This window comes from Pseudoliparis swirei, chromosome 5 (genome assembly GCF_029220125.1).
Source record: "Pseudoliparis swirei isolate HS2019 ecotype Mariana Trench chromosome 5, NWPU_hadal_v1, whole genome shotgun sequence".
NCBI lineage: Eukaryota > Metazoa > Chordata > Actinopteri > Perciformes > Liparidae > Pseudoliparis > Pseudoliparis swirei.
Window position 1 is genome coordinate 28290032 of NC_079392.1, and position 21668 is coordinate 28311699.

The 21668-nt window shown below is 49.4% G+C and overlaps 1 protein-coding gene across 1 annotated transcript; it reads left to right on the forward strand.

Moving 5' to 3' along the window:
* The first annotated feature begins 43 nt into the window (after positions 1 to 43).
* On the forward strand, positions 44 to 21658 carry lrrc39 (leucine rich repeat containing 39). The gene is made up of 8 exons (XM_056414060.1): positions 44 to 146; positions 1379 to 1568; positions 19618 to 19726; positions 19815 to 19971; positions 20099 to 20235; positions 20342 to 20487; positions 20563 to 20715; positions 21403 to 21658. The coding sequence occupies exons 2-8, from the start codon at positions 1456 to 1458 to the stop codon at positions 21557 to 21559; spliced, it is 972 nt and encodes a 323-aa protein (XP_056270035.1). The 5' UTR covers positions 44 to 146; positions 1379 to 1455; the 3' UTR covers positions 21560 to 21658.
* Positions 21659 to 21668: the final 10 nt, after the last annotated feature.

A 21668-nucleotide genomic window follows, 5' to 3' on the forward strand; every position in this document is an offset into this window, starting at 1 on the left:
GTTGTTTGTGATGTCACAGCAGGAGGTCATGAGGTCGCCGTGTCATGTGACATGAGGTCACCGTGTCATGTGACTTGCAGGCTAAAATTATCCAGCTGATCAGATTTCAGCTGAAGAGAAGCAGCAGCATGGAGGCCTGAAACACGGTGAGTACCACTAGAGTACTACTAGAGTACCACTAGAGTACCACTAGAGTACCACTAGAGTACTACTAGAGTACCACTAGAGTACTACTAGAGTACTACAAGAGTACTACATAGAGTACAAGAGTACTACTAGAGTACTACAAGAGTACTACTAGAGTACTACTAGAGTACTAGAGTACTACAAGAGTACTACATAGTACTACAAGAGTACTACTAGAGTACTACAAGAGTACTACATAGAGTACAAGAGTACTACTAGAGTACTACATAGAGTACTACTAGAGTGCTGAGGTGCTACAGAGTACTAGCAGTGCACTAGAGTACTACAAGAGTACTACTAGAGTACAAGAGTACTGCAGAGTACTAATAGAGTACTACTAGAGTACTACTAGAGTACTACATAGAGTACTACAGTACTACAAGAGTACTACATAGAGTACAAGAGTACTACATAGAGTACTACTAGAGTACTACATAGAGTACTACCTAGAGTACTACTAGAGTACTACAAAGAGTACTAGAGTACTACAAAGAGTACTAGAGTACTACTAGAGTACTACATAGAGTACAAGAGTACTACTAGAGTACTACAAGAGTACTACATAGAGTACTAGAGTACAAGAGTACTACATAGAGTACAAGAGTACTACAAGAGTACTACATAGAGTACAAGAGTACTACTAGAGTACTACATAGAGTACAAGAGTACTACAAGACTACTAGAGTACTACTAGAGTACCACTAGAGTACTACTAGAGTACTACTAGAGTACCACTAGAGTACTACTAGAGTACTACATAGACTACAAGAGTACTACTACATAGAGTACTACATAGAGTACTACTGAGTACTACATAGAGTACTACTGAGTACTACATAGAGTACTACAAGAGTACTACTGAGTACTACATAGACTCCAAGAGTACTACATAGACTACAAGAGTACTACTAGAGTACTACATAGACTCCAAGAGTACTACATAGAGTACTACATAGAGGACTCCAAGAGTACTACATAGACTACAAGAGTACTACTGAGTACTACATAGACCACTACAAGACTATAATTATACTTCATCGACTATAACTTTACTACATAGTTATACTATAACTGTACACTGTATTAAATAATAAATACATTTATATATTATGGAAATGAAATGTATTTCTTAAGAAATCTATTAAGTTCAAAATGATATCTTGGTGTTTAAAGTCTTTCCTTGAACGCTCAGAGGGGGAAGTGGCTGGAGGTCAGAGGTCATCCTACCTGTGTGCTGTAACATCACGCGGCTCACAGGAAGTGGTCATCATGGTGGCCGTGGTGAGCTCCATCAAAGCTCTGTGGGAGACGAGGATCAGGAGGGTCCAGGATGACGAAGACGAGCAAAGGAGGAAGAAGACCAGGGGCGGGGCCACCGGCAGGTCAGACTCCACCTCCTCTACTGAGAGCTCATTCTATTGGTTCAAGCGGTTGTAAACAACTTGAGCAAGAAGGCAGGGCCAATAAGGCAGGAGGCAGGGAGCAGGGGCCAGGACCAGCAGGTCCAATGGACCCTCTGAGACCTGAAGTCACAAGGAGAGAGGAGCTCAGTGTATCCTAAGCGTCCATAAGGAGAGAGGAGAGAGGAGCTCAGTGTATCCTAAGCGTCCTTAAGGAGAGAGGAGAGAGGAGCTCAGTGTATCCTAAACGTCCTTAAGGAGAGAGGAGAGGAGCTCAGTGTATCCTAAGCGTCCATAAGGAGAGCAGAGAGGAGCTCAGTGTATCCTAAGGGTCCATAAGGAGAGAGGAGAGGAGCTCAGTGTATCCTAAACGTCCTTAAGGAGAGGAGAGGAGCTCAGTGTATCCTAAGCGTCCATAAGGAGAGAGGAGAGGAGCTCAGTGTATCCTAAACGTCCATAAGGAGAGAGGAGAGAGGAGCTCAGTGTATCCTAAACGTCCATAAGGAGAGAGGAGAGGAGCTCAGTGTATCCTAAATGTCCATAAGGAGAGGAGAGAGGAGCTCAGTGTATCCTAAGCGTCCTTAAGGAGAGAGGAGCTCAGTGTATCCTAAACGTCCTTAAGGAGAGAGGAGAGGAGCTCAGTGTATCCTAAGCGTCCATAAGGAGAGAGGAGAGAGGAGCTCAGTGTATCCTAAGCGTCCATAAGGAGAGGAGAGAGGAGCTCAGTGTATCCTAAACGCCCATAAGGAGAGAGGAGAGGAGCTCAGTGTATCCTAAGCGTCCATAAGGAGAGAGGAGAGAGGAGCTCAGTGTATCCTAAGCGTCCATAAGGAGAGAGAGAGAGGAGCTCAGTGTATCCTAAGCGTCCATAAGGAGAGAGAGGAGCTCAGTGTATCCTAAACGTCCATGAGGAGAGAGGAGAGGAGCTCAGTGTATCCTAAGCGTCCTTAAGGAGAGAGGAGAGAGGAGCTCAGTGTATCCTAAACATCCTTAAGGAGAGAGGAGAGGAGCTCAGTGTATCCTAAGCGTCCATAAGGAGAGAGAGGAGCTCAGTGTATCCTAAGCGTCCATAAGGAGAGAGGAGAGAGGAGCTCAGTGTATCCTAAACGTCCTTAAGGAGAGAGGAGAGGAGCTCAGTGTATCCTAAGCGTCCATAAGGAGAGAGGAGAGGAGCTCAGTGTATCCTAAACGTCCATAAGGAGAGAGGAGAGAGGAGCTCAGTGTATCCTAAACGTCCATAAGGAGAGAGGAGCTCAGTGTATCCTAAACGTCCCTAAGGAGAGAGGAGAGGAGCTCAGTGTATCCTAAATGTCCATAAGGAGAGAGAGGAGAGAGGAGCTCAGTGTATCCTAAGCGTCCTTAAGGAGAGAGGAGAGAGGAGCTCAGTGTATCCTAAGCGTCCTTAAGGAGAGAGGAGCTCAGTGTATCCTAAGTGTCCATAAGGAGAGAGGAGAGAGGAGCTCAGTGTATCCTAAGCGTCCATAAGGAGAGAGGAGAGAGGAGCTCAGTGTATCCTAAGCGTCCATAAGGAGAGAGGAGAGGAGCTCAGTGTATCCTAAACGTCCATAAGGAGAGAGGAGAGGAGCTCAGTGTATCCTAAGCGTCCATAAGGAGAGAGGAGAGAGGAGCTCAGTGTATCCTAAACGTCCATAAGGAGAGAGGAGAGGAGCTCAGTGTATCCTAAACGTCCATAAGGAGAGAGGAGAGAGGAGCTCAGTGTATCCTAAACGTCCATAAGGAGAGAGGAGGAGCTCAGTGTATCCTAAACGTCCATAAGGAGAGGAGAGCCAGTGTATCCTAAACATCCTAAGGAGAGAGAGAGGAGCTCAGTGTATCCTAAATGTCCATAAGGAGAGAGGAGAGAGGAGCTCAGTGTATCCTAAACGTCATAAGGAGAGAGGAGAGAGGAGCTCAGTGTATCCTAACGTCCATAAGGAGAGAGGAGGAGCTCAGTGTATCCTAACGTCCTAAGGAGAGAGGAGAGGAGCTCAGTGTATCCTAAACGTCCATAAGGAGAGAGGAGAGAGGCTCAGTGTATCCTAAACGTCCTAAGGAGAGAGGAGAGGAGCTCAGTGTATCCTAAACGTCCATAAGGAGAGAGGAGAGGAGCTCAGTGTATCCTAAACGTCCATAAGGAGAGAGGAGAGAGGAGCTCAGTGTATCCTAAGCGTCCATAAGGAGAGAGGAGAGGAGCTCAGTGTATCCTAAGCGTCCATAAGGAGAGAGGAGAGAGGAGCTCAGTGTATCCTAAACGTCCATAAGGAGAGAGGAGAGGAGCTCAGTGTATCCTAAACGTCCATAAGGAGAGAGGAGAGAGGAGCTCAGTGTATCCTAAACGTCCATAAGGAGAGAGGAGAGGAGCTCAGTGTATCCTAAACGTCCATAAGGAGAGAGAGGAGCTCAGTGTATCCTAAACGTCCATAAGGAGAGGAGAGAGGAGCTCAGTGTATCCTAAACGTCCATAAGGAGAGGAGAGAGGAGCTCAGTGTATCCTAACGTCCATAAGGAGAGAGGAGAGGAGCTCAGTGTATCCTAAACGTCCATAAGGAGAGGAGAGAGGAGCTCAGTGTATCCTAAACGTCCATAAGGAGAGAGAGAGAGGAGCTCAGTGTATCCTAAACGTCCATAAGGAGAGAGGAGAGAGGAGCTCAGTGTATCCTAAACGTCCATAAGGAGAGAGGAGAGAGGAGCTCAGTGTATCCTAAACGTCCAAAAGGAGAGAGGAGAGAGGAGCTCAGTGTATCCTAAACGTCCATAAGGAGAGAGGAGAGAGGAGCTCAGTGTATCCTAAACGTCCATAAGGAGAGAGGAGAGAGGAGCTCAGTGTATCCTAACGTCCATAAGGAGAGGAGAGAGGAGCTCAGTGTATCCTAAACGTCCATAAGGAGAGAGAGAGAGGAGCTCAGTGTATCCTAAACGCCCATAAGGAGAGAGAGAGAGGAGCTCAGTGTATCCTAAACGTCCATAAGGAGAGAGGAGAGAGGAGCTCAGTGTATCCTAAACGTCCATAAGGAGAGAGGAGAGAGGAGCTCAGTGTATCCTAAACGTCCATAAGGAGAGAGGAGAGAGGAGCTCAGTGTATCCTAACGTCCATAAGGAGAGAGGAGAGGAGCTCAGTGTATCCTAAACGTCCATAAGGAGAGAGGAGAGAGGAGTTCAGTGTATCCTAACGTCCATAAGGAGAGAGGAGAGGAGCTCAGTGTATCCTAAACATCCACAAGGAGAGAGGAGAGGAGCTCAGTGTATCCTAAGCGTCCATAAGGAGAGAGGAGAGGAGCTCAGTGTATCCTAAACGTCCATAAGGAGAGAGGAGAGGAGCTCAGTGTATCCTAAACGTCCATAAGGAGAGAGGAGAGAGGAGCTCAGTGTATCCTAAACGCCCTAAGGAGAGAGGAGAGGAGCTCAGTGTATCCTAAACGTCCATAAGGAGAGAGGAGAGAGGAGCTCAGTGTATCCTAAGCCCATAAGGAGAAGAGGAGAGAGGAGCTCAGTGTATCCAAACGTCCATAAGGAGAGAGGAGAGAGGAGCTCAGTGTATCCTAAACGTCCATAAGGAGAGAGGAGAGGAGCTCAGTGTATCCTAAACGTCCATAAGGAGAGAGAGAGAGGAGCTCAGTGTATCCTAAACGTCCATAAGGAGAGAGGAGAGAGGAGCTCAGTGTATCCTAAACGTCCATAAGGAGAGGAGAGAGGAGCTCAGTGTATCCTAAACGTCCATAAGGAGAGAGGAGAGAGGAGCTCAGTGTATCCTAACGTCCATAAGGAGAGAGGAGAGAGGAGCTCAGTGTATCCTAAGCGTCCATAAGGAGAGAGGAGAGAGGAGCTCAGTGTATCCTAAACGTCCATAAGGAGAGAGGAGAGGAGCTCAGTGTATCCTAAACGTCCATAAGGAGAGAGGAGAGAGGAGCTCAGTGTATCCTAAGCGTCCATAAGGAGAGAGAGGAGCTCAGTGTATCCTAACGTCCATAAGGAGAGAGGAGAGAGGAGCTCAGTGTATCCTAAGCGTCCATAAGGAGAGAGGAGAGAGGAGCTCAGTGTATCCTAAACGTCCATAAGGAGAGAGGAGAGGAGCTCAGTGTATCCTAAACGTCCATAAGGAGAGAGGAGAGAGGAGCTCAGTGTATCCTAAACGTCCATAAGGAGAGAGGAGAGGAGCTCAGTGTATCCTAAACGTCCATAAGGAGAGAGGAGAGAGGAGCTCAGTGTATCCTAAACGTCCATAAGGAGAGAGGAGAGGAGAGCTCAGTGTATCCTAAACGTCCATAAGGAGAGAGGAGAGAGGAGCTCAGTGTATCCTAAACGTCCATAAGGAGAGAGGAGAGAGGAGCTCAGTGTATCCTAAACGTCCTTAAGGAGAGAGGAGAGAGGAGCTCAGTGTATCCTAAGCGTCCATAAGGAGAGAGGAGAGGAGCTCAGTGTATCCTAAACGTCCATAAGGAGAGAGGAGAGAGGAGCTCAGTGTATCCTAAACGTCCATAAGGAGAGAGGAGCTCAGTGTATCCTAAGCGTCCATAAGGAGAGAGGAGAGAGGAGCTCAGTGTATCCTAAGCGTCCATAAGGAGAGAGGAGAGAGGAGCTCAGTGTATCCTAAACGTCCTTAAGGAGAGAGGAGAGGAGCTCAGTGTATCCTAAACGTCCATAAGGAGAGAGGAGAGAGGAGCTCAGTGTATCCTAAGCGTCCATAAGGAGAGAGGAGAGAGGAGCTCAGTGTATCCTAAACGTCCATAAGGAGAGAGGAGAGAGGAGCTCAGTGTATCCTAAACGTCCATAAGGAGAGAGGAGAGAGGAGCTCAGTGTATCCTAACGTCCATAAGGAGAGAGGAGAGAGGAGCTCAGTGTATCCTAAAGCCCATAAGGAGAGATGAGAGAGGAGCTCAGTGTATCCTAAACGTCCATAAGGAGAGAGGAGAGAGGAGCTCAGTGTATCCTAAACGTCCATAAGGAGAGAGGAGAGAGGAGCTCAGTGTATCCTAAACGTCCATAAGGAGAGAGGAGAGGAGAGCTCAGTGTATCCTAAACGTCCATAAGGAGAGAGGAGAGAGGAGCTCAGTGTATCCTAAACGTCCATAAGGAGAGAGGAGAGAGGAGCTCAGTGTATCCTAAACGTCCATAAGGAGAGAGGAGAGAGGAGCTCAGTGTATCCTAAACGCCCATAAGGAGAGAGAGAGAGGAGCTCAGTGTATCCTAAACGTCCATAAGGAGAGAGGAGAGAGGAGCTCAGTGTATCCTAAACGTCCATAAGGAGAGAGGAGAGAGGAGCTCAGTGTATCCTAAGCGTCCATAAGGAGAGGAGAGAGGAGCTCAGTGTATCCTAAACGTCCATAAGGAGAGAGGAGAGGAGCTCAGTGTATCCTAAACGTCCATAAGGAGAGAGGAGAGAGGAGCTCAGTGTATCCTAAACGTCCATAAGGAGAGAGGAGAGAGGAGCTCAGTGTATCCTAAACGTCCATAAGGAGAGAGGAGAGGAGAGCTCAGTGTATCCTAAACGTCCATAAGGAGAGAGGAGAGAGGAGCTCAGTGTATCCTAAACATCCATAAGGAGAGAGGAGAGGAGCTCAGTGTATCCTAAACGTCCATAAGGAGAGAGGAGAGAGGAGCTCAGTGTATCCTAAGCGTCCATAAGGAGAGAGGAGAGAGGAGCTCAGTGTATCCTAAACGACCATAAGGAGAGAGGAGAGGAGCTCAGTGTATCCTTAGCGTCCATAAGGAGAGGAGAGAGGAGCTCAGTGTATCCTAAACGTCCATAAGGAGAGAGGAGAGAGGAGCTCAGTGTATCCTAAACGTCCATAAGGAGAGAGGAGAGAGCTCAGTGTATCCTAAACGTCCATAAGGAGAGGAGAGAGGAGCTCAGTGTATCCTAAGCGTCCATAAGGAGAGAGGAGAGGAGCTCAGTGTATCCTAACGTCCATAAGGAGAGAGGAGAGGAGCTCAGTGTATCCTAAACGTCCATAAGGAGAGAGGAGAGGAGCTCAGTGTATCCTAAACGTCCATAAGGAGAGAGGAGAGGAGCTCAGTGTATCCTAAACGTCCATAAGGAGAGAGGAGAGAGGAGCTCAGTGTATCCTAAACGTCCATAAGGAGAGAGGAGAGAGGAGCTCAGTGTATCCTAAACGTCCTTAAGGAGAGAGGAGAGAGGAGCTCAGTGTATCCTAAGCCCATAAGGAGAGAGAGGAGAGGAGCTCAGTGTATCCTAAACGCCCATAAGGAGAGAGGAGAGGAGCTCAGTGTATCCTAAACGTCCATAAGGAGAGAGGAGAGAGGAGCTCAGTGTATCCTAAACGTCCATAAGGAGAGAGGAGAGGAGCTCAGTGTATCCTAAGCGCCCATAAGGAGAGAGGAGAGGAGCTCAGTGTATCCTAACGTCCATAAGGAGAGAGGAGAGGAGCTCAGTGTATCCTAAGCGCCCATAAGGAGAGAGGAGAGAGGAGCTCAGTGTATCCTAAACGTCCATAAGGAGAGAGGAGAGAGGAGCTCAGTGTATCCTAAACGTCCAAAAGGAGAGAGGAGAGGAGCTCAGTGTATCCTAAACGTCCCTAAGGAGAGAGGAGAGGAGCTCAGTATATCCTAAACGTCCATAAGGAGAGAGGAGAGGGGCTCAGTGTATCCTAAACGTCCATAAGGAGAGAGGAGAGAGGAGCTCAGTGTATCCTAAACGTCCATAAGGAGAGAGGAGAGAGGAGCTCAGTGTATCCTAAACGTCCATAAGGAGAGAGGAGAGAGGAGCTCAGTGTATCCTAAACGTCCATAAGGAGAGAGGAGAGAGGAGCTCAGTGTATCCTAAACGTCCATAAGGAGAGAGGAGAGAGGAGCTCAGTGTATCCTAAACGTCCATAAGGAAAGAGGAGCTCAGTGTATCCTAAGCGTCAATAAGGAGAGAGGAGAGAGGAGCTGAGTGTATCCTAAGCGTCAATAAGGAGAGGAGAGAGGAGCTCAGTGTATCCTAAGCATCCATAAGGAGAGAGGAGAGAGGAGCTCAGTGTATCCTAAACGTCCTTAAGGAGAGAGGAGAGGAGCTCAGTGTATCCTAAACGTCCATAAGGAGAGAGGAGAGAGGAGCTCAGTGTATCCTAAACGTCCATAAGGAGAGAGGAGAGAGGAGCTCAGTGTATCCTAAACGTCCTTAAGGAGAGGAGAGAGGAGCTCAGTGTATCCTAAACGTCCATAAGGAGAGAGGAGAGAGGAGCTCAGTGTATCCTAAATGTCCCTAAGGAGAGAGGAGAGGAGAGCTCAGTGTATCCTAAACGTCCTTAAGGAGAGAGGAGAGAGGAGCTCAGTGTATCCTAAACGTCCATAAGGAGAGAGGAGAGAGGAGCTCAGTGTATCCTAAACGTCCATAAGGAGAGAGGAGAGAGGAGCTCAGTGTATCCTAAGCGTCCATAAGGAGAGAGGAGAGAGGAGCTCAGTGTATCCTAAACGTCCATAAGGAGAGAGGAGCTCAGTGTATCCTAAGCGTCCATAAGGAGAGAGGAGAGGAGCTCAGTGTATCCTAAACGTCCATAAGGAGAGAGGAGAGAGGAGCTCAGTGTATCCTAAACGCCCATAAGGAGAGAGGAGAGAGGAGCTCAGTGTATCCTAAACGCCCATAAGGAGAGAGGAGAGAGGAGCTCAGTGTATCCTAAACGTCCATAAGGAGAGAGGAGAGAGGAGCTCAGTGTATCCTAAACGTCCATAAGGAGAGAGGAGAGAGGAGCTCAGTGTATCCTAACGTCCATAAGGAGAGAGGAGAGAGGAGCTCAGTGTATCCTAAACGTCCATAAGGAGAGAGGAGAGGAGCTCAGTGTATCCTAAACGTCCATAAGGAGAGAGGAGAGGAGCTCAGTGTATCCTAAGTCCATCAGGAGAGAGGAGAGAGGAGCTCAGTGTATCCTAGCATCCATAAGGAGAGAGGAGAGAGGAGCTCAGTGTATCCTAACGTCCATAAGGAGAGAGGAGAGAGGAGCTCAGTGTATCCTAAACGTCCATAAGGAGAGAGGAGAGAGGAGCTCAGTGTATCCTAAACGTCCATAAGGAGAGAGGAGAGAGGAGCTCAGTGTATCCTAAACGTCCATAAGGAGAGAGGAGAGAGGAGCTCAGTGTATCCTAAACGTCCATAAGGAGAGAGGAGAGAGGAGCTCAGTGTATCCTAACGTCCATAAGGAGAGAGGAGAGAGGAGCTCAGTGTATCCTAAACGTCCATAAGGAGAGAGGAGAGGAGCTCAGTGTATCCTAAACGCCCATAAGGAGAGAGGAGAGAGGAGCTCAGTGTATCCTAAACGTCCATAAGGAGAGAGGAGAGAGGAGCTCAGTGTATCCTAAACGCCCATAAGGAGAGAGAGAGGAGCTCAGTGTATCCTAAGCCCATAAGGAGAGAGGAGAGGAGCTCAGTGTATCCTAAGTCCATAAGGAGAGAGAGAGAGGAGCTCAGTGTATCCTAAACGTCCATAAGGAGAGAGGAGAGAGGAGCTCAGTGTATCCTAAACGTCCATAAGGAGAGAGGAGAGGAGCCAGTGTATCCTAAACGTCCATAAGGAGAGAGGAGAGAGGAGCTCAGTGTATCCTAAACGTCCATAAGGAGAGAGGAGAGAGGAGCCCAGTGTATCCTAAACGCCCATAAGGAGAGAGGAGAGAGGAGCTCAGTGTATCCTAAACGTCCATAAGGAGAGAGGAGAGGAGCTCAGTGTATCCTAAACGTCCATAAGGAGAGAGGAGAGGAGCTCAGTGTATCCTAAACGTCCATAAGGAGAGAGGAGAGAGGAGCTCAGTGTATCCTAAACGCCCATAAGGAGAGAGGAGAGGGTAGCTCAGGGTATCCTAAACGCCCATAAGGAGAGAGGAGAGAGGAGCTCAGTGTATCCTAACGTCCATAAGGAGAGAGGAGAGAGGAGCTCAGTGTATCCTAAGCGTCCATAAGGAGAGAGGAGAGAGGAGCTCAGTGTATCCTAAACGTCCATAAGGAGAGGAGAGAGGAGCTCAGTGTATCCTAAACGTCCATAAGGAGAGAGGAGCTCAGTGTATCCTAAACGTCCATAAGGAGAGAGGAGAGAGGAGCTCAGTGTATCCTAAACGTCCATAAGGAGAGAGGAGAGAGGAGCTCAGTGTATCCTAAACGTCCATAAGGAGAGAGGAGAGGAGCTCAGTGTATCCTAAACGTCCTTAAGGAGAGAGGAGAGAGGAGCTCAGTGTATCCTAAACGTCCATAAGGAGAGAGGAGAGAGGAGCTCAGTGTATCCTAAACGTCCATAAGGAGAGAGGAGAGAGGAGCTCAGTGTATCCTAAACGTCCATAAGGAGAGAGGAGAGAGGAGCTCAGTGTATCCTAAACGTCCTTAAGGAGAGAGGAGAGAGGAGCTCAGTGTATCCTAAAGCTCCATAAGGAGAGAGGAGAGGAGCTCAGTGTATCCTAAACGTCCATAAGGAGAGAGGAGAGAGGAGCTCAGTGTATCCTAAACGTCCTGAAGGAGAGAGGAGCTCAGTGTATCCTAACGTCCATAAGGAGAGAGGAGAGGAGCTCAGTGTATCCTAAACGTCCATAAGGAGAGAGGAGAGAGGAGCTCAGTGTATCCTAAACGTCCATAAGGAGAGGAGAGAGGAGCTCAGTGTATCCTAAGCGCCCATAAGGAGAGGAGAGAGGAGCTCAGTGTATCCTAAGCGTCCATAAGGAGAGAGGAGAGAGGAGCTCAGTGTATCCTAAACGTCCATAAGGAGAGAGGAGAGAGGAGCTCAGTGTATCCTAAACGTCCATAGGAGAGAGGAGAGAGGAGCTCAGTGTATCCTAAACGTCCATAAGGAGAGAGGAGCTCAGTGTATCCTAAACGTCCATAAGGAGAGAGGAGAGGAGCTCAGTGTATCCTAAACGTCCATAAGGAGAGAGGAGCTCAGTGTATCCTAAACGTCCATAAGGAGAGAGGAGAGAGGAGCTCAGTGTATCCTAAACGTCCATAAGGAGAGAGGAGAGGAGCTCAGTGTATCCTAAACGTCCATAAGGAGAGAGGAGAGAGGAGCTCAGTGTATCCTAAACGTCCTTAAGGAGAGAGAGAGAGGAGCTCAGTGTATCCTAAACCCATAAGGAGAGAGGAGAGAGGAGCTCAGTGTATCCTAAGCCCATAAGGAGAGAGGAGAGAGGAGCTCAGTGTATCCTAAGCGTCCATAAGGAGAGAGGAGAGAGGAGCTCAGTGTATCCTAAGCGTCCATAAGGAGAGAGGAGAGAGGAGCTCAGTGTATCCTAAACGTCATAAGGAGAGAGGAGAGAGGAGCTCAGTGTATCCTAAACGTCCATAAGGAGAGAGGAGAGGAGCTCAGTGTATCCTAAACGTCCATAAGGAGAGAGGAGAGAGGAGCTCAGTGTATCCTAAACGTCCATAAGGAGAGAGGAGAGAGGAGCTCAGTGTATCCTAAACGTCCATAAGGAGAGAGGAGAGAGGAGCTCAGTGTATCCTAAACGTCCATAAGGAGAGGAGAGAGGAGCTCAGTGTATCCTAAACGTCCATAAGGAGAGAGGAGAGAGGAGCTCAGTGTATCCTAACGTCCATAAGGAGAGAGGAGAGGAGCTCAGTGTATCCTAAACATCCACAAGGAGAGAGAGAGAGGAGCTCAGTGTATCCTAAACGCCCATAAGGAGAGAGAGGAGCCAGTGTATCCTAAACGCCATAAGGAGAGAGGAGAGAGGAGCTCAGTGTATCCTAACGTCCATAAGGAGAGAGGAGAGGAGCTCAGTGTATCCTAAACGTCCATAAGGAGAGAGGAGAGGAGCTCAGTGTATCCTAAACGTCCATAAGGAGAGAGGAGAGAGGAGCTCAGTGTATCATAAGCCCATAAGGAGAGAGAGAGAGCTCAGTGTATCCTAAACGTCCATAAGGAGAGAGGAGAGAGGAGCTCAGTGTATCCTAAGCGTCCTTAAGGAGAGAGGAGCTCAGTGTATCCTAAACGTCCATAAGGAGAGAGGAGAGGAGCTCAGTGTATCCTAAGCATCCATAAGGAGAGAGGAGAGGAGCTCAGTGTATCCTAAACATCCATAAGGAGAGAGGAGAGAGGAGCTCAGTGTATCCTAAACGTCCTAAGGAGAGAGGAGAGAGGAGCCAGTGTATCCTAAGCGCCATAAGGAGAGAGGAGAGGAGCTCAGTGTATCCTAACGCCCATAAGGAGAGAGGAGAGAGGAGCTCAGTGTATCCTAAACGAGCCTAAGGAGAGAGGAGAGAGGAGCTCAGTGTATCCTAAACGCCCATAAGGAGAGAGGAGAGAGGAGCGCAGTGTAACCTAAGCAACCATAAGGAGAGGAGAGAGGAGCCCAGTGTACCCTAAACGCCCATAAGGAGAGAGGAGAGGAGCTCAGTGTATCCTAAACGCCCATAAGGAGAGAGGAGAGGAGCTCAGTGTATCCTAAACGTCCATAAGGAGAGAGGAGAGAGGAGCTCAGTGTATCCTAACGCCCATAAGGAGAGAGGAGAGAGTAGCTCAGTGTATCCTAAGCGCCCTTAAGGAGAGAGAAGAGAGGAGCTCAGTGTATACTAAGCGGCCATGAGGAGAGAGGAGAGGAGCCCAGTGTATCCTAACGTCCATAAGGAGAGAGGAGAGAGGAGCTCAGTGTATCCTAAACGTCCCAAGGAGAGAGGAGAGGAGCTCAGTGTATCCTAAACGTCCATAAGGAGAGAGAGAGAGGAGCCCAGTGTATCCTAAGCGCCATAAGGAGAGAGGAGAGGAGCTCAGTGTATCCTAAACGTCCATAGGAGAGAGAGAGAGAGGAGCTCAGTGTATCCTAAACGCCCATAAGGTGAGAGGAGAGAGGAGCTCAGTGTATCCTAAGCGCCCATAAGGAGAGAGAGAGAGGAGCTCAGTGTATCCTAAACGTCCATAAGGAGAGAGGAGCTCAGTGTATCCTAAACGTCCATAAGGAGAGAGGAGAGGAGCTCAGTGTATCCTAAACGTCCATAAGGAGAGAGGAGAGAGGAGCTCAGTGTATCCTAAACGTCCTAAGGAGAGAGAGAGCTCAGTGTATCCTAAACGCCCTTAAGGAGAGAGGAGAGAGGAGCTCAGTGTATCCTAAGCCCATAAGGAGAGAGGAGAGAGGAGAGCTCAGTGTATCCTAAACGCCCATAAGGAGAGAGGAGAGAGGAGCCCAGTGTATCCTAACGCCCATAAGGAGAGAGGAGAGGAGCTCAGTGTATCCTAAACGTCCATAAGGAGAGAGGAGAGAGGAGCTCAGTGTATCCTAACGTCCATAAGGAGAGAGGAGAGAGGAGCTCAGTGTATCCTAAACGTCCATAAGGAGAGAGGAGAGAGGAGCTCAGTGTATCCTAAACGCCCATAAGGAGAGAGGAGAGAGGAGCTCAGTGTATCCTAACGTCCATAAGGAGAGAGGAGAGAGGAGCTCAGTGTATCCTAAACGTCCATAAGGAGAGAGGAGAGAGGAGCTCAGTGTATCCTAAGCGCCCATAAGGAGAGAGGAGAGAGGAGCTCAGTGTATCCTAAGCGCCCATAAGGAGAGAGGAGAGAGGAGCTCAGTGTATCCTAAACGCCCATAAGGAGAGAGGAGAGGAGCTCAGTGTATCCTAAGCTCCATAAGGAGAGAGGAGAGAGGAGCTCAGTGTATCCTAAACGTCCTAAGGAGAGAGGAGAGAGGAGCTCAGTGTATCCTAAAGGCACATAAGGAGAGAGTAGAGAGGAGCTCAGTGTATCCTAAGCACCCATAAGGAGAGAGGAGAGAGGAGCTCAGTGTATCCTAAGCGTCCATAAGGAGAGAGGAGAGGAGCTCAGTGTATCCTAAGCGTCCATAAGGAGAGAGGAGAGAGGAGCTCAGTGTATCCTAAACGTCCATAAGGAGAGAGGAGAGAGGAGCTCAGTGTATCCTAAGCGTCCCTAAGGAGAGAGGAGAGAGGAGCTCAGTGTATCCTAAACGTCCATAAGGAGAGAGGAGAGAGGAGCTCAGTGTATCCTAAGCGCCCATAAGGAGAGAGGAGAGGAGAGCTCAGTGTATCCTAAACGTCCATAAGGAGAGAGGAGAGAGGAGCTCAGTGTATCCTAAGCGTCCATAAGGAGAGAGGAGAGAGGAGCTCAGTGTATCCTAAGCGTCCATAAGGAGAGAGGAGAGAGGAGCCCAGTGTATCCTAAGCGTCCCTAAGGAGAGAGGAGAGAGGAGCTCAGTGTATCCTAAGCGCCCATAAGGAGAGAGGAGAGAGGAGCCAGTGTATCCTAAGCCCATAAGGAGAGAGGAGAGAGGAGCTCAGTGTATCCTAAGCGTCCCTAAGGAGAGAGGAGAGAGGAGCTCAGTGTATCCTAAGCGTCCCTAAGGAGAGAGGAGAGAGGAGCTCAGTGTATCCTAAATGTCCTAAGGAGAGGAGAGAGGAGCTCAGTGTATCCTAAACGTCCCTAAGGAGAGAGGAGAGAGAGCTCAGTGTATCCTAACGTCCATAAGGAGAGAGAGAGAGGAGCCCAGTGTATCCTAAGCGCCCATAAGGAGAGAGAGAGAGGAGCCCAGTGTATCCTAACGTCCATAAGGAGAGAGAGAGAGGAGCCCAGTGTATCCTAAACGCCCATAAGGAGAGAGGAGAGAGGAGCTCAGTGTATCCTAAACGTCCATAAGGAGAGAGGAGAGAGGAGCTCAGTGTATCCTAAACGTCCCTAAGGAGAGAGGAGAGAGGAGCTCAGTGTATCCTAAACGTCCATAAGGAGAGAGGAGAGAGGAGCTCAGTGTATCCTAAACGTCCATAAGGAGAGAGGAGAGAAGCTCAGTGTATCCTAAATGCCCATAAGGGGAGAGGAGAGGAGCTCAGTGTATCCTAAGCCCATAAGGAGAGAGGAGAGAGGAGCTCAGTGTATCCTAAGCGCCCATAAGGAGAGAGGAGAGAGGAGCTCAGTGTATCCTAACGTCCATAAGGAGAGAGGAGAGAGGAGCTCAGTGTATCCTAAACGTCTATAAGGAGAGAGAGAGAGGAGCTCAGTGTATCCTAAACGTCCATAAGGAGAGAGGAGAGAGGAGCTCAGTGTATCCTAAGCGCCATAAGGAGAGAGGAGAGAGGAGCTGTGTATCCTAAGCCAATAAGGAGAGAGGAGAGAGGAGCCCAGTGTATCCTAAGCATCCATAAGGAGAGAGGAGAGAGGAGCTCAGTGTATCCTAAACGTCCTTAAGGAGAGAGGAGAGGAGCTCAGTGTATCCTAAACGTCCATAAGGAGAGAGGAGAGAGGAGCTCAGTGTATCCTAAACGTCCTTAAGGAGAGAGGAGAGGAGCTCAGTGTATCCTAAACGTCCTTAAGGAGAGAGGAGAGAGGAGCTCAGTGTATCCTAAACGTCCTTAAGGAGAGAGGAGAGAGGAGCTCAGTGTATCCTAAATGTCCCTAAGGAGAGAGGAGAGGAGCTCAGTGTATCCTAAACGTCCCTAAGGAGAGAGGAGAGAGGAGCTCAGTGTATCCTAAACGTCCATAAGGAGAGAGGAGAGGAGCTCAGTGTATCCTAAGCGTCCATAAGGAGAGGAGAGAGGAGCTCAGTGTATCCTAAGCGTCCATAAGGAGAGAGGAGAGAGGAGCTCAGTGTATCCTAAACGTCCATAAGGAGAGAGGAGAGAGGAGCTCAGTGTATCCTAAGCGTCCATAAGGAGAGAGGAGAGAGGAGCCCAGTGTATCCTAAACGCCCATAAGGAGAGAGGAGAGAGGAGCTCAGTGTATCCTAAACGTCCATAAGGAGAGAGGAGAGGAGCTCAGTGTATCCTAAACGTCCATAAGGAGAGAGGAGAGAGGAGCTCAGTGTATCCTAAGCGTCCATAAGGAGAGAGGAGAGGAGCTCAGTGTATCCTAAACGTCCATAAGGAGAGAGGAGAGAGGAGCTCAGTGTATCCTAAACGTCCATAAGGAGAGAGGAGAGGAGAGAGGAGCTCAGTGTATCCTAAACGTCCTTAAGGAGAGAGGAGAGGAGCTCAGTGTATCCTAAACGTCCATAAGGAGAGAGGAGAGAGGAGCTCAGTGTATCCTAAACGTCCTTAAGGAGAGAGGAGAGAGGAGCTCAGTGTATCCTAAACGTCCTTAAGGAGAGAGGAGAGAGGAGCTCAGTGTATCCTAAACATCCTAGAGGAGAGAGGAGCTCAGTGTATCCTAAATGTCCCTAAGGAGAGAGGAGAGGAGAGCTCAGTGTATCCTAAACGTCCTTAAGGAGAGAGGAGAGAGGAGCTCAGTGTATCCTAAGCGTCCATAAGGAGAGAGGAGAGGAGCTCAGTGTATCCTAAGCGTCCATAAGGAGAGAGGAGAGAGGAACTCAGTGTATCCTAAGCGTCAATAAGGAGAGAGGAGAGAGGAGCTCAGTGTCTCCTAAGCGTCAATAAGGAGAGAGGAGAGAGGAGCTCAGTGTATCCTAAACGTCCTTAAGGAGAGAGGAGAGAGGAGCTCAGTGTATCCTAAACGTCCTTAAGGAGAGAGGAGAGAGGAGCTCAGTGTATCCTAAACGTCCATAAGGAGAGAGGAGAGGAGAGCTCAGTGTATCCTAAACGTCCATAAGGAGAGAGGAGAGAGGAGCTCAGTGTATCCTAAGCGTCCATAAGGAGAGAGGAGAGAGGAGCTCAGTGTCTCCTAAGCGTCCATAAGGAGAGAGGAGAGAGGAGCTCAGTGTATCCTAAACGTCCTTAAGGAGAGAGGAGAGGAGCTCAGTGTATCCTAAACGTCCATAAGGAGAGATGAGAGAGGAGCTCAGTGTATCCTAAACGTCCATAAGGAGAGAGGAGAGAGGAGCTCAGTGTATCCTAAACGTCCATAAGGAAAGAGGAGCTCAGTGTATCCTAAGCGTCAATAAGGAGAGGAGAGAGGAGCTCAGTGTATCCTAAGCATCCATAAGGAGAGAGGAGAGAGGAGCTCAGTGTATCCTAAATGTCCATAAGGAGAGAGGAGAGGAGAGAGGAGCTCAGTGTATCCTAAGCGTCCATAAGGAGAGAGGAGAGAGGAGCTCAGTGTATCCTAAGCGTCCATAAGGAGAGAGGAGAGAGGAGCTCAGTGTATCCTAAGCATCCATAAGGAGAGAGGAGAGAGGAGCTCAGTGTATCCTAAGCGTCCATAAGGAGAGAGGAGAGAGGAGCTCAGTGTATCCTAAACGTCCATAAGGAGAGAGGAGATCAGTGTATCCTAAACGTCCATAAGGAGAGAGGAGAGGAGAGCTCAGTGTATCCTAAACGTCCTTAAGGAGAGAGGAGAGAGGAGCTCAGTGTATCCTAAACGTCCATAAGGAGAGAGGAGAGGAGAGCTCAGTGTATCCTAAACGTCCTTAAGGAGAGAGGAGAGAGGAGCTCAGTGTATCCTAAGCATCCATAAGGAGAGATGAGAGAGGAGCTCAGTGTATCCTAAACGTCCTTAAGGAGAGAGGAGAGAGGAGCTCAGTGTATCCTAAGCATCCATAAGGAGAGAGGAGAGAGGAGCTCAGTGTATCCTAAGCGTCCATAAGGAGAGAGGAGAGAGGAGCTCAGTGTCTCCTAAACGTCCATAAGGAGAGAGGAGAGAGGAGCTCAGTGTATCCTAAACGTCCATAAGGAAAGAGGAGCTCAGTGTATCCTAAGCGTCAATAAGGAGAGAGGAGAGAGGAGCTCAGTGTATCCTAAGCGTCCATAAGGAGAGAGGAGAGAGGAGCTCAGTGTATCCTAAACGTCAATAAGGAGAGAGGAGAGAGGAGCTCAGTGTATCCTAAGCGTCCATAAGGAGAGAGGAGAGAGGAGCTCAGTGTCTCCTAAACGTCCATAAGGAGAGAGGAGAGAGGAGCTCAGTGTATCCTAAACGTCCATAAGGAGAGAGGAGAGAGGAGCTCAGTGTATCCTAAGCGTCAATAAGGAGAGAGGAGAGAGGAGCTCAGTGTATCCTAAACGTCAATAAGGAGAGAGGAGAGAGGAGCTCAGTGTATCCTAAGCGTCAATAAGGAGAGAGGAGAGGAGCTCAGTGTATCCTAAGCGTCCTTAAGGAGAGAGGAGAGAGGAGCTCAGTGTATCCTAAACGTCCATAAGGAAAGAGGAGCTCAGTGTATCCTAAGCGTCAATAAGGAGAGAGGAGAGAGGAGCTCAGTGTATCCTAAGCGTCCATAAGGAGAGAGGAGAGAGGAGCTCAGTGTATCCTAAGTGTCAATAAGGAGAGAGGAGAGAGGAGCTCAGTGTATCCTAAGCGTCCATAAGGAGAGAGGAGAGGAGCTCAGTGTATCCTAAACGTCCCTAAGGAGAGAGGAGAGGAGCTCAGTGTATCCTAAGCGTCCATAAGGAGAGAGGAGAGAGGAGCTCAGTGTATCCTAAGCGTCCATAAGGAGAGAGGAGAGGAGCTCAGTGTATCCTAAGCGTCCCTAAGGAGAGAGGAGAGGAGCTCAGTGTATCCTAAACGTCCATAAGGAGAGAGGAGAGGAGAGAGGAGCTCAGTGTATCCTAAGCGTCCATAAGGAGAGAGGAGAGAGGAGCTCAGTGTATCCTAAGCGTCCCTAAGGAGAGAGGAGAGAGGAGCTCAGTGTATCCTAAGCGTCCCTAAGGAGAGAGGAGAGGAGAGAGGAGCTCAGTGTCTCCTAAGCGTCCATAAGGAGAGAGGAGAGAGGAGCTCAGTGTATCCTAAGCGTCCCTAAGGAGAGAGGAGAGAGGAGCTCAGTGTATCCTAAGCGTCCCTAAGGAGAGAGGAGAGGAGTTCAGTGTATCCTAAGCGTCCATAAGGAGAGAGGAGAGAGGAGCTCAGTGTATCCTAAGCGTCCCTAAGGAGAGAGGAGAGGAGAGAGGACCTCAGTGTCTCCTAAGCGTCCATAAGGAGAGAGGAGAGAGGAGCTCAGTGTATCCTAAGCGTCCCTAAGGAGAGAGGAGAGAGGAGCTCAGTGTATCCTAAGCGTCCCTAAGGAGAGAGGAGAGGAGCTCAGTGTATCCTAAACGTCCTTAAGGAGAGAGGAGAGGAGAGAGGAGCTCAGTGTCTCCTAAGCGTCCCCAGCAGCCTCTCGGCCTCTAGCGGCCTCTCGGCCTCTAGCAACCTCTCGGCCTCTAGCGGCCTCTCTGGTTCTGGTCTCCCATGTTGTTTTCATGGCTCAGACTGAGTCCTGGTCTGTCGTGTTCCATGTGCTTCTTGTCCTGGTTCAGACTGAGTGTTCGGGTTTGGGAGGACCGGGCGATTCTGGCTCGGCTGCAAGAGAAGCTGCAGACAGAAGATGGACGGCTCATCCTCCGAATTGAACAGGAGGAGTGGAAGGTACCCCCCCCCCCCACACACACACACAGGGGAAGTGGACTTGATGTTACATCATGGCCATATCTTCATTTTTCTCTCCCTCATCCAGACGTTGCCGGCCTGTCTGGTCCAGCTCAGTCAGGTCCATGAGTGGCACCTTCACCGGACCGGACTGCAGAATATCCCTCACTTCATCACCAGCTTCCAGAACCTTTTGATTTTAGATCTGTCCCGCAACGGGGTCACAGAGATCCCCAAACAGATCGGTCAGTACACACCCAACTTCTACCAAAGAACATTATTTAATTCTTACTGTAACACATATTTGAGGGTTGTAGACCTGCATGTCCAGTAGTCCTGGTTCGCACTTTTGTGTCCTGGTTCTGGTCTTAGGGACGCTGACTCAGCTCAGAGAGCTCCTGCTGAGCTACAACAAAATCCAGTTTGTTCCTCAAGAATTGACCAACTGTGAGAGTCTTGAGAGACTGGAGCTAGCCATGAACCGGGACCTGAGCCAGCTACCAGATCAGGTGCCATGCACTACCTCATTAAGGTTCCAAAGTACCATGTCCTGGAGACCTGAAGTCAAGAACCCACTTTGTTCCAGCTGAGTTGACGTCTGTCCCTGAACCACAGTTGAGGAACCTGAAGAAGCTGCAGCACCTGGACTTGTCCATGAACGACTTCACCTGCATACCGGACTGCGTGGTCGGGCTGCCGGCAATCCAGTGGCTCGACATGGGAGGAAACCGACTGAAGCACTTACCTGAAAACATACACAGGTGAGGGAAAGAACGCTCTGATGCCCCGCCCCTATCTGCCTCAGCCAATGCACGCTGAGCTTCATTTGTCCTCAGGATGGAGATGCTGCACACTCTGTGGCTGCAGAGAAACCAACTGGAGACACTTCCAGATAACATCAGCAGGATGAAGAGTCTGGACACGCTGGTCCTCAGCAGCAACAGACTCACAGACATCCCCCCACTGATGGAGGACATGTCCAACCTCAGGTCAGTCTGTCCTCAGGTCAGTCAGTCAGTCTGTCTTCAGTCAGTCAGTCTGTCTTCAGGTCAGTCAGTCTGTCTTCAGGTCAGTCAGTCAGTCTGTCTTCAGTCAGTCAGTCTGTCTTCAGTCAGTCAGTCAGTCTGTCTTCAGTCAGTCAGTCTGTCTTCAGTCAGTCAGTCTGTCTTCAGTCAGTCAGTCTGTCTTCAGGTCAGTCAGTCAGTCTGTCTTCAGTCAGTCAGTCAGTCTGTCTTCAGTCAGTCAGTCTGTCTTCAGGTCAGTCAGTCTGTCTTCAGTCAGTCAGTCTGTCTTCAGGTCAGTCAGTCAGTCCGTCCTCAGGTCAGTCAGTCAGTCCGTCTTCAGGTCAGTCAGTCTGTCTTCAGGTCAGTCAGTCAGTCTGTCTTCAGGGTGGTGGGTCCCTGCGGGTGGTGGGTCCCTGCGGGTGGTGGGTCCCTGCGGGTGGTGGGTCCCTGCGGGTGGTGGGTCCACAGGGTGGCTGCCTGACCGGGCCCCACAGGCGAAGGCCCGGCCACCAGACGCTCGCCGGCGAGCTCACCGCCTGGCTCTGGCTCTGGGGGGTGTCCCGGTTCCCCTGGCCTGGGCGAGGTAGCTGAAGTCCGTGGGCTGCTATCAGCAGGTTGTTTTCACCAAACAGAACCAGATAATATGAGTAATATTGGAGACGTTTGTTGCAGGTTTGTGAACTTCCGGGACAACCCTCTGTCTCTGGACGTGACGCTGGCCCGGAAGAAGACTAAGGATGACGAAGACCATGATGAAGACGACAGAGAGATGTTTGGACGAGAGTTCATGCAGGTCTACATCCAGGAGGCCAGAAAGAGAGTCCACTGAGGGCTACCCTGAGAACCCGTAGTTACACAAGTTAGAACCTTTTGTTTGAAGTCTAGCAACATTTTGAAAGTTCATCATTTAAACTCATTTCTAACTTTGGTTCCATCGA

Excerpts from the sequence above, each read along its gene's own strand:
- lrrc39 (XM_056414060.1), top strand. The coding sequence starts at position 1,456 with ATGGTGGCCGTGGTGAGCTCCATCAAAGCTCTGTGGGAGACGAGGATC. Across the intron at positions 1,569-19,617 it reads AGGGGCGGGGCCACCGGCAG|ACTGAGTGTTCGGGTTTGGG; the intron begins GTCAGACTCCAC and ends GTCCTGGTTCAG. Across the intron at positions 19,972-20,098 it reads AGAGATCCCCAAACAGATCG|GGACGCTGACTCAGCTCAGA; the intron begins GTCAGTACACAC and ends TTCTGGTCTTAG.